Raw genomic sequence first — 14,879 nt, 5'->3', positions numbered from 1 at the left:
TGTGTATGTGTGTGTATATGTGTATGTGTATGCATGTCTATATGTGCATGTGTATGTGTGTATATGTGCATGTGTATGTGTGTCTATATGTGCATGTGTATGTGTGTATATGTGCATGTGTGTGTATGTATGTATATGTGTGTATATATATTTGTATATTTTTTATGAAGCTTCTTGGCAGTTATACCTGGTTTTGCCACAGAGCTACAACCCTGAATGAAGCCTGTGTGGTTTGGATAATATTTATCCAAATTTTGTTCATCTTTAGTGATAAAATTGTTGCCTTTGCATTTGTCACGGAAACTTGATGTGCATCCTGGGGCAGTAGCTTACACTGTGTGGAAGAGACTAGGGCAAGTATGCTGTGGGTCCAGTAGAGTGGGCCTTCAAGGCATCCTGTGCGTCTTACCAGATGCTCCAACATGGGTAAGAGTTTTCAAGATTGACTTTCTTCATTAAGAACGTGGTGGGTCTGAATTACACTGGAGTCTGCCATCCTATCCATGATTTATGTTTGCAAGATTATTGTCTCATGTTGCTTCTGACTCAGTCATATTAACGTATAGAATAATGCTAAATATAGTAATGGTGAAAATATCAAAATAGTGTGCACAGAAGCACAATGTGAAATGTTTGCATCCACTATACCGCACTAAGGGTTGGCAGTGCGTCTGTTAGGTGCAGCCATACGAGTAGGCCAAACCCACACGTCATTTCTCTACATTGTAATTGATTGCATTGTTTAAATGCATGAGACAAATTTGCTTGTGTTATCTCCTGGAAATGCCCAATTGTCCATCGCCCTGAGAGACTTGGCTTCTGAATCCATCCTGGTCCTCAATTGGTTGGACTGAAGAACCTGACTTCTAGCAACTTGTATGTAGCATGTTTTGTTTGGTCAAACCTACTTGTGTGGATGTGTGTTTCTGAGCGTGGTTTGGGGGAGCTTTGTCTTAAGAGACACCATAGTGTGAGCTGACCACATCCCATGATGGAGAGGGGCAATGGGCACAGAACCCACCCCCATGCCCAGCCAAGAAGCAATTGGCACGGTGGAAGGCCACATGTCCAGGAGTGTATGAACAGCAGCACACAATGGGCTTGATCACTTAAAACAAAAAGACACAAAGTTGGGTGGGCAGACATTGGGGACAGTGGGGGCTGAGGGGGGAGCAGTGACCATGACCAAAACACAGTGTATGAAGTTCTCAAAGAACTTAACAAAAAAGAAAAAAGGAAAGAAAAGCATCTTGGCCCATTCCAGGCTCCTGAGAAGACACTGAGGGCTTGAGGCTTGGAAACCTTCATTTTAAGCGACTTCCCCAAATAAACATCATAAGCGCCTTGCACAGCTCGTGCCACATTGAGTCCCAGAGCCCCTGCCAGCTCACACGTTATTATTTTTATAGCCTCATCACAAATACTTTTCCTTTTTCTACCGTCAGGACTCGTTGGTCATGTCTGTAACATGTTCACAGAAACTGCCACTCTGTGCTTGGACAGGGACAATAAAACCAACACGGAGCCGGCGTCCACACTGCTGGCCTCCCTGCTCGATATCCTACTGGGCATGCTGACCTACACTTCTCGGATCGTCCGGCAGGCTTTGCAGGTGAGTGGCTGCCTCTCTGTCCTCTGCTCTGTAATACTCTGCTGACATGGCTGTGTTTTCAAGGGATGTATGCTACGGACGCAGCCTGCCTGGGCCATGTGAGGCAGGGGTGTGACCAAGGAGAGCTGGGTAACTGGGTCACAGAATCTTCAGGGAGGGCGGGAAAGGCTTGTTGGGCATCGCCTAGAAAACACATGAGAACAGGTTTTGCCTTGGGTACATCTGGAGTTGGCTAGGTAGTGAGCAGCAGGAGGCTGAGCATGCTGGGAGCAATGGACGGCTACACCCATGTTTTATATATATATATTCAGCAGGAAGCTGAGCATGTTGGAAATGACAGACTGGATGGTTATGCACATGTTACATATGTGTCTGAATCGATAGTTATTTCATTCTTCTCACAGAATACCTGGTGAAAAGCAGCTTTTGGTAGTGTTTATTTTGGCTTTCAGTTAGAAGAATATAGTCTGTCGCAGTGGGTAGGCTTGGGGGCAGGAGTGTGAGGTGAGGTGATGACTGTCCCCATTACGTCAGCAGGAAGGTGACAGACAGACATAAATACCAGCACCCATCTGTCTCCTCTTTGTTCAGTGTTGGCTCCCAGCTCATGAGACACCTTGCTGTCCAAGGCAATTAAAGTCATCAAGTTGTCAAGGAAGGTTAACTACCACAGATGTGTCTGTCTGTCTGTCTCTGCATATACTCTACTTTCATTCACTCACTTGCTTCCCTTTATATCTGGTGATAAATATTCAGTACTGTTAGATGAGTCTGGGGGTCTGTAATGTGTTCTTACAGCCACAGGCAGTGCAAATCAGCCACGAATATGACCCGTGTTAACTGTGCTCTGTGACAGGGAGGGGGCAGTTTTACTGGTTATTTCCCTGTGATAGGCGCCTCTCCAGGCCTGTTTCATTTGATGCTCACTGACCACCCGAGTCACGTGATACTTAGATCAGGAGAATGTCACATGCCAAGGTCAGGTCACTGTCACGTTTATAGTCCTGTTGAGATGACTGAGTCCTGTATTAGATGGTCCCTCTTGGCTGGGATAGAAGCAGTGTCATGGCGGCGCGTTGCCGCTACTCTCCTGCCCCACCCCGTAAGTCTCTCTTTAAACAACACTGTTCTCTCTGCTGTTTCACCATTCTGGCTTTGTGACGTTCTTTAAGATGTAGCCTCTGGCCGCTCCAAGCACCTTGATGACCCGTCTGTGGATCAAGCACAAAGGCTGTAGATTAAAGAAAAAGATCGAGAGTTTACAAACTCCAGGACAGGAGAGAAACTCTCTAATTCCAGGTGATTAAGGAGATGAGAAATCAGGACTTTAAAACCTACAGCTCCTTAACACAAACTGCTAATTCTCCTCAGGCTCCCTGCGCTCCAGCGCACCACTGCTTGGTCTGTCCTTCAGTAGCCTTCGACCCCATGGCACTCACTGTCATCTGTCTCAGTCCTGACAGTCTGAGCCAGGAGTTGTTTTCCAAGGTGGCTGCTGACTTTGATCTCCATCTGTAGAAGTGCAGCCTCCCTCCAGGCTGAGTTAGAGGAAGGAGCTGGGAAAAGAAGCAGAGTGCTCTTGAGAGAGACAGCTCTGCCCATTTCCTGCTTGGATGCCTGCACACTTGAGAGTCGCCTCTACTGCTTTTAAAACCCTCCACACGGGGGCTGTGCGGAAGCCCGTGTCTGCATCTGATGGAGCCTCTTTACAGGGGCCAGTGGAAGGACATCAGTGAAGGTTAGAGTCTCAGTCAGACACAGAGCAGCTTTGCTTCCTAGGGAGGACAGAGAGGAGCCCAGAGCAGGAGTGGGGGTGAGCGGGTGAGGGAGGGGGGTGGTAGCAGCAGCTGGAATCTCAGTGCCGGAGTGGGGGTGANGCAGCAGCTGGAATCTCAGTGCCGGAGTGGGGGTGGGGGGGGGGGGTTGTAGCATTGGCTGGAATCTCAGTGCAGGAGTGGGGGTGAGTGGGGGGGTGGTAGCAGCAGCTGGAATCTCAGTGCAGGAGTGGGGGTGAGGCAGGGGGTGGTAGCAGCAGCTGGAATCTCCAGCAGAAGTTCTGCTCCCAGCCCCACAATCCTGTCATTCAGAATCAGCCCCAGCTCATCTCCCCAGGCATGGGGTGGGGGACAGGGAGGCACAGAGAACTCATGGCTGTAGTGAGAGACGCTGGGATCTCCTGAGCATCACCTTTGCCTCTGTGGCTCTGAGCCAGTTCCCCCAGCTGTCTGCCTGCCTGCTGGGTTTCTCATTCTGTGAAGGACTGTTGTGAAATCTAAAAGAGAGAATAGAGCATATACCTCTGTCATGGATAAGCCCAGCATCCTCCCTCACTTGGTCCCGGGCAGTCACCAGTGCCACTGCTTGGATCGTGGACACCATTGCGGAGGGAAGCACCCACCACCTTGTTGGCACGGGCGTTGCTGACTAAACCAGCCCCTGGGAAGCCAGCGCACCATGGTGCTACTTTGATGGACTTAGGATCCCAGTGTAGACTGAGTGAACCACAGGCTCCTATACTCTGTGTGTTAATGGCCATCTACTGTAAGAAGTAGATTCTCTGACGAGGCTTCAGAGTTGCACTGATTTGTGGGCACAAGAGTTGTCAGGACTTGTCTCATACTGACAGCACCTCCAAGGCTCAGGAAGCATTAAGGTGTGAGAGCCAGAGGCAGAGGTTGAATTCAAGGAGACTGCCTTCCAGACACAGCAGGACAGACGCTCTTGGAACTCACAGTGATGGTGACAGCATGCAAAACCTATACAACCAAGGCAGACAAAAATCCCAGCATGGAGAGAGGGTGTGGTCATGAGTCCCACCTCTAGCTGAGGAGGTATTGGCAAGTGATAGCTGCCTGGAGAGAGTCTGTTTTTCCTTAAGAGTGTGCCTCCTGGCAGGTCAAGTGCTATCCAGGACCAGGCCCCACTCCCGAGAGAATTTGGACAGAATAAATTGGATGGGTTTAAAAAAAAAAATAGAAGGCAGGTGGATTTCTGAGTTCAAGGCCAACCTGGTCTACAAAGTGAGTTCCAGGACAGCCAGGGCTATACAGAGAAACCCTGTCTCGAAAAACCAAAAAATAAATAAATAAATAAATAAATAAATAAATAAATAAATAAATAAAAAATAAAAAAAAATAGAGAGAGCAAGGAAGAGCATGAGGCTGGGTGGGTAGGGAGGTGTGGGAGTGGGTAGGGTCGTGGGCAGCTGTGGGAGGAAGGGTGAGTGTGATCTAAGCACAGAGTGTAACATTCTCGAAGCACTGAGACACTTGTTTATTTTAAGGAGAGGGAAGTTAGTTTTCGGGGACCGTCCAGGTTAGTCAGGGAAGGCTGCCAGCTACAGATGCCCACACTCATCTTCTTGTACACATGGCCATGCCATGATCTGGAGGGCAGGGAGCTCTCAGATGGATAGCTGGAGGGGTGGGTTCTGAATCCAGTTTTGAGATTGGGCCGGACTTACTATTTACCAGACTTCCCAGTTAGGGCCCTGTCTCTCAGTGCTGAGGAGGGTAAGAAAGCTTGCTACAGCGTTCTGCTGGTGGGACGGTCGGGCCCTGTGGTCTTGTGTCATGGTGGGGCTGGCCTCTGTGCTTGTGGTGCATGGTAGACTTTCTCACCTTTGGTCTCCAGGGTCTTCCCTTGTGGCTCTTCTCATGAGTCACCTTCTGGCTACATCTTGAACTTGTGTGAAGTTTTTTGCCATCATCCCATCTAAGTCTTTTGAGAACAGCAATGGGCCATCATTCCCTGTGGCATGACTTTCTGACTCTAAGAGAAACATGCTAGACCTTCAAGCTCCACTCCAGGGTGCATCTGCATTCTCACCGGCCCTCTCTCTGCCAGCCCAGCTCCAAGCACCTTCATCCTGCTTTCTTCCCCCACCTCCTCAGTGCTAGGGTAACAATAAGGTCTTGGGTGTCTTAAGCAAGGGCTCCACCACGGGGCTATATCTTCAGCCTTAAAATATGTCTAGTCACATGATACTAGCATGTCTGTCCCACTCACTATTTGTGGAACCTTTCTGAGGTGTTGGGATTTGAACCTAGGGCCTCATACGTGCAAGGCATGTTATATGACTACGTTTGAGATGCATCCTGGGCAGACCTCAGTATATCTGACAGTCTTCTTGCTGCCTCTCCTTCTACACAGATACCTCACGTCTGCTCCCTTGGCACACCTGTGCGGAGTGGCCAACGCCATGCACGAGACTCAGGTGGCAAGACTGGAAGTGATAGTTTTATATTCAGTGTTGGGCTTTTTTATACTGAGAAACTACACGTGTGTGTTTTTTTTTAATTCTATTTTAGATCATGTCATATGGCCATTTACTGTCAAATGTAGCTCATAAGTTGACATTTCCAGGTTGAGGGACTATTCTATATATATTTCTAAAAGAGTTCTCTGAGTTCCACGCTCATATATCTAGCAGTTTGCTTAGTGTGACCACCAGATGCCCTGGAACTTAATGCTGAACAAACCATTTGTCCCCTAAGACCATTCCCCCACCACAAATCATGCCAGCCTCCCCCTGCAGCAAGCCATGCCTGTCCCTGCAGCAAGCCATGCCTGTCCCTGCAGCAAGCCATGCCTGTCCCTTCCTGCTGCACAAACAAGGAACCTGTAAGTCTTGTTTTCTTCCTTTTTATTTCTTCATCCAGTCTGCCACCAAGCAATATGGAATTCTACCTCAGGTGTGTAGCAATGTAATTACTTTTCTCCAAACCTGATCAGGCTTCTGTCGTCTCTTGCCTGGACTATAGCACCTGGGCAGGTCTAAGACACTGGGTGGTAAGAAAGGGTCAAGTTATAGCCCAGTAGTGACAATGGACACTGTCTTCTTAGGAAAGAGTCTGTGGGTCAGAGGTAGAGGTGGAAGACCTGGTTGGAAGGACAGTGCTGTGTCATGTAGGGACAGGAGCTCCAGAGTAGCCAGGGGGCCACAGAGCTGGGTGTCCGGAGGCCAACCTAGAGAGCGAGATGCCGAGGTGGGGGCAGAGGCAGTTCTGGGCTTCTGCAGTTTCTCTGAGCCTCTCGGGAGGCCACCACATCCAAGCAAAGTCTCTCACTATACAGGGCTTCCACTACAGACTGGGTGAGTCCTTGCTCTGAGTTTTTAATGTGTTCCTCTCATAAGCTGCCAAGTTATGCAAAGTTGAGGTCTCTGGAGTCCCTGACGCTGTAGAGAGGTGGCACATAGCTGCCACGGCAGGGTCTAGGCATTACCTGATGACCCACCGGGTGTCCTGAGGGCAAGTGTTCTGTGACCTCACCTGCCAGCTCAGAAGCCTTGGGACTGAAGCGCTGGCCCCACCGCCCCTGCTGCAGCCCACATCCTAATTTGCAAGCCTGTCTTAGCCTTAGCAGGAAACATCAGCGAGAGCTCCAGGATAATGTGTTAATGTTTAATGTGCAAAGGCTGCTTTTCCACATCAGCCTGTGCCTCCGAAGGGAAGGGGGGGTGGATCAACAGGCAAGATGCAGAGAGGCCCAGGTCTCCAGGAGAAAACTGCTTTTCTTAGAAAGGTAGATGAGGAGGAGGCAGAGGGGAGCAAGCTAACAGTTGCTATTCTTCCCCTCAGCCAGGAAAGGTGTCGGATTCTCAACAAAGTCCTTCTGTTCCAATAGTAGCAGTAAGAGAAGCAGGCAGGTGAAATTCCATTTGTAGGCCTGAAGTGTCGGGGGGAGTCTTGGCTTTCTATGGATGGACCCTGGAGTCCAGGTTCATGATATAGGGCAGAGAGGCTTGCTCTGCAAGGTCAGGCTGAGGTCATGTTCTAAAAGCAAAGACAGAGTAGTATCAGAACCTGTTTTGAATATAGAGCTGTTCATCTCTGTGGTAAAACCCCTTACAATTAGTTCTCTGAAGGCCCATGGGGTATAGCTCTGATCAGAAGGACTTGACTCTTATCCTGGTACAGTTGAAGCCTATGCATAGTGCGTAAAGTTCTCAGGTTCACAGGATCTGGACTGACCTGGAAGACAAGCCTCTAGGCAAAACTGGGAGGAGTTACCTCAACTGTGTTAACTGAGGTGGGGAGACCTGTCTTGACTGGGCAGGACCTTCTGTGGGCAGAGATCCCAGACTAGAAATGAAGAAAGCTAGCTGAACAGGCATGCACCCATGGCTTTCTGCCTCAGACCTTGGATGCAGTGTTACAGGCTGCTTCAAGCTTCCCTCCGTCTGTCCGGACTTCCCTCCGTCTGTCCAGACTTCCTTGCCTCAGGAGATGGTACCCTTGAACTCTGAGCCAGAATAAAGCCCTTCTTCTTCAGGTGCTCTTGTCAGGGTAATTTAATCATAGCAACAGGAAGGTAACCCAGACAGAGTCTCAAGTTGTGGAGAGCCATCCCTGGAGCCTGGTCATGTAGCATGGGTTGGGCAGATGCTCTGCACGGGCGTTACTTGAGCACGTGGTTGCCATTGGAGATCCAACTGAGAGTGTGGCAGTATGCACAGAGACATGGTGTGTGTGTGTGTGTGTGTGTGTGTGTGTGTGTGTGTGAACTGGGAGTGTAGTGGTGTGCACAGAGACACCCAGGGGGATGAGTGGTATGACTTGGTGTTGGATAGCCTTGGTTTGACCTCTGGCCCAGTTACTTATATGTGACTTTAGATAACTAAATTTAAGTTTCCTTTCATCCCCTCCCCCAATGTTTTTGGGGTGTGTGTGTGTGTGTGTGGTATATGGCATGCATACATTCAGGTGCACTCAGAGGCCAGAGCGAGTGGTCAGGTGTCTCGCTCCTTCACTCTCTGCTTCCTTCCCTGAGGCAGAGCCTTTCAGTAAACCTGCAGCTAAGACGGAGGCCAGTGAGCTTCAGAGTCTCCTACCTCCTCCCACACAGCCTCGTCTGGCTTTTCATTTGAGTGCAGGGGATCTGAATTTAGGTCCCTTATTTTAAGTAACAAACACTGTAGCCCACTGAGCCATCTCTCTGGCTGTCACCCACAGTAAGAGTTTCTACACTTCAATTTTCTCACTTGGAAAGTAGGGCCAGAAGTCTGGAGATAAGGCGCTCCCCCAGTGCAGGGAAGATGGGTGCTCACCCACTGCAGGCTGTAGAATGTGTGAGCTTTGAATAGGAAATGTCCCCCATTGGGTGTGTGGTTTTGAGCATGTGGTCCCCACCTGGTGGCACTGTTTGGGAAGGTCATGGAACCTTTAGGAGGTGGAGCCTCATTGGAGGAAGAAGGTTGCTGAGGGCGGGGCTTGAGGTTTCCTGATCCACTGAGACATGAGCAGGTGGCCTCGGGCTCCCACCCCCACCCCCTTCACTGACCCCCGAAGTGTGGCCGAGTGAGTCCCTCCTTCCCACAGCTCCTCCTTTGCTGTGGGATTTGTTTCGAGTCAGGGTCCCGTCGTGTGCTCTTGGCTGGCCTGACGTGACCTGTGTCCTAGGCTGGCCTTGAATTCACAAAGCACCGTGTTTCACAGAGTTGCTCCTTTGAGAATTTCTGTCTTGGTGATGAGATGAGGAGAATAACTAATAAAGTGTCCCCCCACAAAGTACCCCACCACAAAGTGTCCCACCACAAAGTGCCCCACCACAGTGTCCCCCCACAAAGTGTCCCCCCACAAAGTGTCCCCCCACAAAGTGTTCCCCCACAAAGTGTCCCACTACCCTTCCTACAGCAGCCCCTCCCTGCTCCTTGTTGTGTTGCCTAGGACTCTCCAGGTCTGCACTGCTGTCACAGTGTCCTGAAGCACAGTGTCCCTTCCAGGGCCTCCATCCTTTCAGCACTTGGGGACAGGGCAGCCCTGCCCTCCTCAGCCCCTCTCGTCGTGTCCCCGAGTGCACCGGCCTCACGCTATCAAGCTGACGAACCACCTGGACTCCATGCATTTCCTTTCCTTTGTTCCAGGTCCAGAAGTCAGGCTCAAGAGGGGACACACAGGCTGCAGAGGACCTGCTGCTTCTCAGCAAGCCACTCACAGACCTCATCAACCTGCTCATCCCACTGGTAAGGGCTCACCTGTGTGCATCTGCAGACGTGCAGACTGAAACAATTTTATCTGAATTCCACGAATGCGTGAGCTCCTGTTATTTTGATTCCCTTCAGAACTGGAACCAAAGGAGCCCCCAGAGGCCACTTGTTTTATAAAATACTAAATTTATACTTGATTTTAGGCCAGGTGGCTTATCACTGAGATAATATTTAAAGTCCAAGTAAAATGCTGTACATATGTTAAATGAGCTGTTGAGAGACAGATGTGTAATAGTGGGTGTGAACTACACAGTGAGACCCTGTCTCAAGAGGGGTAGATTGATCTATATATACATGCATACAATTAATAAATAGGGCAGAATCAAATCCAATTAGTTCTTAATGAAACTATGATAAAAACACAGTAAATTTCCCTAAGAAAGGACAAATCCACTGCCTTCCAAGAGTCATCTAGACACAAGCCCCTCACCCTGGATAGGGCAGGGGGGAAAACAAGCCGGATTAACAAAGCCACTGAACTTCTGGGTGAGACCAGGGCTTACCTGGAACTCCAACCAGCTCAAAGGTTTCAACCACACTGAAACAGGGAGCTCGGTGCTCCCCTTAGACAGCAGCCAGCTGGAGCCCACTGGTGAAACTCCATAACTTATGGAAAGCAAAAGGCCTCATGGAGATCCATGAAAGTGGGCCTGTTCGTGCCTCCAGAACCAGACGACCGAGCGCTGTGTGCCTCTGGCCCCTGCCTCTGTGAGCCCGGCAGCTCACTGGTGAGGTCAGGACAGCTGGTATTTGGTGTTTACTGCCCTGTGGCTTCAGGGACCACCAATGCAATTTGGGCGAATAATTGTATAGGTTTGGGTGCATCCAGGAAGTTAAGGTAAGGTGTGTGGTCACCTGTAATCCCAGAACTCAAGAAACTGAGGCAGGAGGATTACCTGAAGCTTGACTCCGGCCTGGACTATGTGGTAAGTTCCAAGCCAACTGTGTTATATAGTGAGAACTTGTCTTACCAGTAAAAACACCAAATAAACAGATGAAAACCACCCTAAAGGTTCAACCAGAGAAGCACAGACAATTAGCAGTGGGTTTCTGTCATAAATTAGAAATGACAGTGAGAGTATAGGAAGTGTGAAGTAGGCTCAGTGAACTAACCAAGGAGCCACAGCAGTCAGGAAAGACCTTACTGCACTGTGTCCACGAACATGGGCTTGACCTAGCTCTGTGCTCAGCATCAGGGGCAAGTGCATGGTAGACATTACTTACATAGCAGTATGTGACCTTATTGGTTGGTTCCACCAATAGTAATGAGGTCATGTGGTGGCTGTGGACCTTCAGCCAGCTGGACTTGGCTCCATAGGCACCAGGTGGTCAGGCAGTGTTGGAATAGTAAAGCTCTCCTTCTGCCTCAGCAAGGATCGTACTTAATCCCTTCTTTTCTCTGATGTGGGGCCCACCTTTACTTTACAAAGAAGGCCCCTGGAGCTGCTGAAGCTAGAAACACAAAACTTCAGAGCTTAGTTGTCTGATCTCAACACCCACGTGTACCTCACCAAAGTTCTCATTGGCCTCTGGATTAGCTTTGAACCCTTGAAACCCTAAACTCAACCGGGTTCAGCAATAGTCAGGTGGTAGGGGCAGGCTGGGGTAGAGGGCTGCTCTGTGTTTTCTGGTATTGTTTTAAGTGGGAGAGGTTTCCATGGCAGTCAGTCTTTATAGCAGGGGGAGGGGGGCTCTGGTGGCTTCAGGAGATGTGCTGAAGGGAGGGTGTGACAGACAGACACATGGACAAGAAACAGTCTTGCCAACCTCACCAAGCGTTATTTGTTTAGAATAATGAAAGGAGCTGTCCTGTGCCCTGCTATGCAGTCATATCCAGCCCCTTACAGAGGTGACCAGGGAACATAAATGGTTTCAGAATGCAGGCTTCAGTCTCTCCCAGCCACTGTTGCCAGCCCTGCCTGCCACAGCTGCTGGGGCCTCTCAACTTTATTTTCTGCGATATATGGCTTTGGGTAACAGACTCAAATCTCAGGGGAGGGGAACAATCAGTCCTCTTCCGGAGAGCTCTGCCTCTTCCAGACTTGTTCTTTCAACAGGTGTCTGTCCCAAGCGGTCGGGAATAAAACATAAACAGGCTATAATGACATGTGTCACACTGGGGCAGAGCAGACCACACTTAAAAGGCCTTGACTGCGAACTCAGAAGACGGCCCTGTGTTTCATGTTCTGAGCTGATCTCTCCTTTAAGCCTGCAGTTCCTGGAGTCAGTCATCAGGTGGATCTTTGAAGTGGGCAGATGTGGCCCACCCTGCCTCTCACACCTGTGCTGCCTGCAGAGCCTGCCCTGTCAGCTCTGATCTTGGGTGTCTCCACCAGCACCTCAGGCCTCCAGAAAGTTCCAAGGATGGCGCAGAGGCTCCTGTGGAAGTACCTTTCCTATTTGTCTAAAATTCCTTTATATGTTACATCGAACTACTTAAAACAGCCCATGTCTGCCCTGGTCGGCAATGGCCATGCCTTTCACTTGTGTTGAGCTTTTATGAGCAATAGAAGACAAGTCACTGGCTACTGTAACACAGGGTTCCTTACTTGAGTTGGAGTCATATGTGGCTTGAGGACAGGCAAGGGACAGGGCCACCCAGACTCTGTCTCTGAGGCCTCGTAGGACTGACGAGAGGAGCAGGCGATGGAGCCCAGCTCAGCGATGCTGCGTCAGAGCCTTGGCTTCCATCCAAACTCTGCTAACGTTGTCATGTGCATCTGAATTTCACCTCATCTTATTGGTTTGGTTGGAACTGTGTCTCCTGCCTGGAGCAAGGACTTCTTCTCTCAGCCCCCAACCCCAACTATCCGAGATGTGGTCCTCTGTTCAGACCAGAGTTCTGGGACACAGATTCTAGAGTCCTCTTTGCAGACAGCTCACCTCTTGTCTTCAAAGACAAATTTTTTCACAAACTGTTCACAGATTCTTCCCAGAGCACCCCCCCCTGCACCCCCACTTTTACAGATTTCCTTCTGGACACAGGTTGCATGTTCAGTCTTGTGCTCAACTCTTGTCACCTGCTGATGAGTCTCCTGTCTTCCCATCCAGCCCTCTACTCCCAAGACGACCTCTCATTCACCGCTTCTGAGTGCTGGTGCCGCCGGGCGTGGTGGCACATGCCTTTAATCCCAGCACTCGGGAGGCAGAGGCAGGAGGATTTCTGAGTTCGAGGCCAGTCTGGTCTACAAAGTGAGTTCCAGGACAGCCAGGGCTATACAGAGAAACCCTGTCTCGAAAAACAAAACAAACAAACAAACAAACAAACAAACAAAAAAAAAAAACCAGAGTGCTGGTGCCTGATGGTGCCTTGGCCTGTACTGGGTGTGCGTGAATTACCCCAGTGCTGTCCCCTAAGGGATCCCAGCTCACCGAGATGCTGGCTGCTAGCCTGAGGCTCTAATGGATTGGTAGATATTTGCCTAATCTATGTGAACTAGATCATACCCCTCCAGGTTCTTACTGAAGCCTTGAGTTTCAGCAATGGCCATGATAAGAGTGTTGTCCTGTGTCTTTTCTGGGAAAGATTAACACACATTTATAGCTTTGCATAAAGTGACAGCATAGGGGAATCACGGTGAAAGGCATGTGAAAAGCATCAATCCCTGGTCTGTTCCAACAGTCTCGTGACTCCAAGTCCCCTTTGCATGAAAATGTTGGGGTATTTGTTCCCACAGGTGCTGTTGGGCCATTTATATTTCTGAAACCATTTGAGCCCTACCTCTGATTGACCAGAAAGGACACAATAGCACTGACAAGGGCCTTGTAGAAGATTACTGTACTTGCAATTTACACAAACAAAACAGAACCAACCCTAGCAACCAGGCAGCTCTAGCGAGCACAGAGGCTCTGAGCGCTGACTCCGGATACCGTTGTCTGTGGCCAGACCATCCTGAATGTGCCCTGCCTCGTCAAAACAGAAACTACACACTGTCACCTTCTTCTACACGGAGAGACCCAGAATGTGGCAGTCGGTGTCTAGATGTGTGTAGTTTCAGGAAAGGAAGATTCCAGAGCTACAGGTGTGCCCCCTCCCATTACTCTATGGATGTTTTGAATGATGTCATTTTATTTTAGCTTTTAAACAGCATTTTGTTCTTGGCTGTGGTGCCCTAAATTAAGAAGGCATTCCCTGATGGGATAAAAAGGGTCCTGATGAGCTCCCAGAATGCCTCTCACCCATGGAGGACCCACAGTGCAGCACTCATCGTTCCCTCAAGCCAACTCTCCTGTTCTAGTGTTCTATGATCTTCCCGGGGGAAACGTGAACAAATATCTGTTCACCTCATAGGACACGGAGGGAAGACTACCAAGGTGACTCCGCCAAAATCTAGCTTAGGGAACCAATGAGTTAGTTAGTTAGTTGTGGTTTCTTACTATAGCGTAACTAACTCAAAGGCAGATACATATCCAAAGAGCCCAAGCATGGTTGACAGTTCAAGAGAGCTGGATTCGCTCTGCCCACGTTGCAGACAGTTCCACCAAAGGGTCTCCTCTTTCCTAGAAACTGTTGTTAGTTATAAAACCTTTCAGAGGGCCTTGTGAGTTTGAAAGGCTTCCTCTTCTTCCTCCCCCCCCCCCTCCTAAAGGAGTGGGCAGTGGGACACACTGAGGAAAACGGGGAGTGAGAGGGACAGAAGGGCTGGGACTCTGAGATACAGGTCCTATCTAAGCTGTTGATGGAAAGGTTTGTTAGCCCTTTTTCCCATGTTCCCTGTACTCCTGCCTTGACTTAAAAAGCATAAGAGCACAGTATTTCTGCAGAGTTATGCTTGGGTTTGTATGTCCTCTGTGAGGACAGAGCCTTAATAGCTTGACTCAGGAGTTGGGTTGAAAGATTGACTTCAGAGCCAGGCCCCATGGTCAGAACTTTACTGTGACTTTTCTATTTACATATCTCCCATCTTGTGATCAGGATGATAATGATCTGTGCATCTAGGGGATACAGAACTAATGACTTCACTTTATTTAGTGGGATCAAACAAGTACAAATAGACCCAAGAGAGCTGGTCAAAGCAGTCAGGAGAGAGCAAAAAAAAAAAAAAAAAAAAAAACACGTATTTAGACTGGGGCTGTGGCCCCATGGTAAAGCTCTTGGTTACCATAAAGACTTGGCCTCAGCTCCAGCGGGGGCGGGGGGGGGGAACCACAACAAAACACTTCCCTGTGTTAGCTTCACCATGTGTACTGAAGCTCATTAAATAATGCAGGAAATTAAATTAAACTAAACAGTAAACACGCGTTTTCACTTTTCAGTCTTTGGAGTGGGAAACTGAT

The 14,879-nt window shown here is 49.2% G+C and overlaps 1 protein-coding gene across 3 annotated transcripts in view; it reads left to right on the top strand.

Moving 5' to 3' along the window:
* The window catches only part of Ulk4 (unc-51 like kinase 4), a 283,269-nt gene that overhangs the window by 170,321 nt on the left and 98,069 nt on the right, over nt 1–14,879 (top strand). For all 3 annotated transcript variants that reach the window (XM_021173385.2, XM_021173384.2, XM_021173383.2), the window contains exons 33-34: nt 1,446–1,612; nt 9,480–9,578. In XM_021173385.2, the coding sequence (XP_021029044.1) occupies nt 1,446–1,612; nt 9,480–9,578 (266 nt within the window). The remainder of the gene's footprint in view (nt 1–1,445; nt 1,613–9,479; nt 9,579–14,879) is intronic.

Source organism: Mus caroli, chromosome 9 (assembly GCF_900094665.2).
Source record: "Mus caroli chromosome 9, CAROLI_EIJ_v1.1, whole genome shotgun sequence".
Classification (NCBI taxonomy): Eukaryota; Metazoa; Chordata; class Mammalia; order Rodentia; family Muridae; genus Mus; species Mus caroli.
This window is presented reverse-complemented; position numbering and strand designations above follow the sequence as displayed.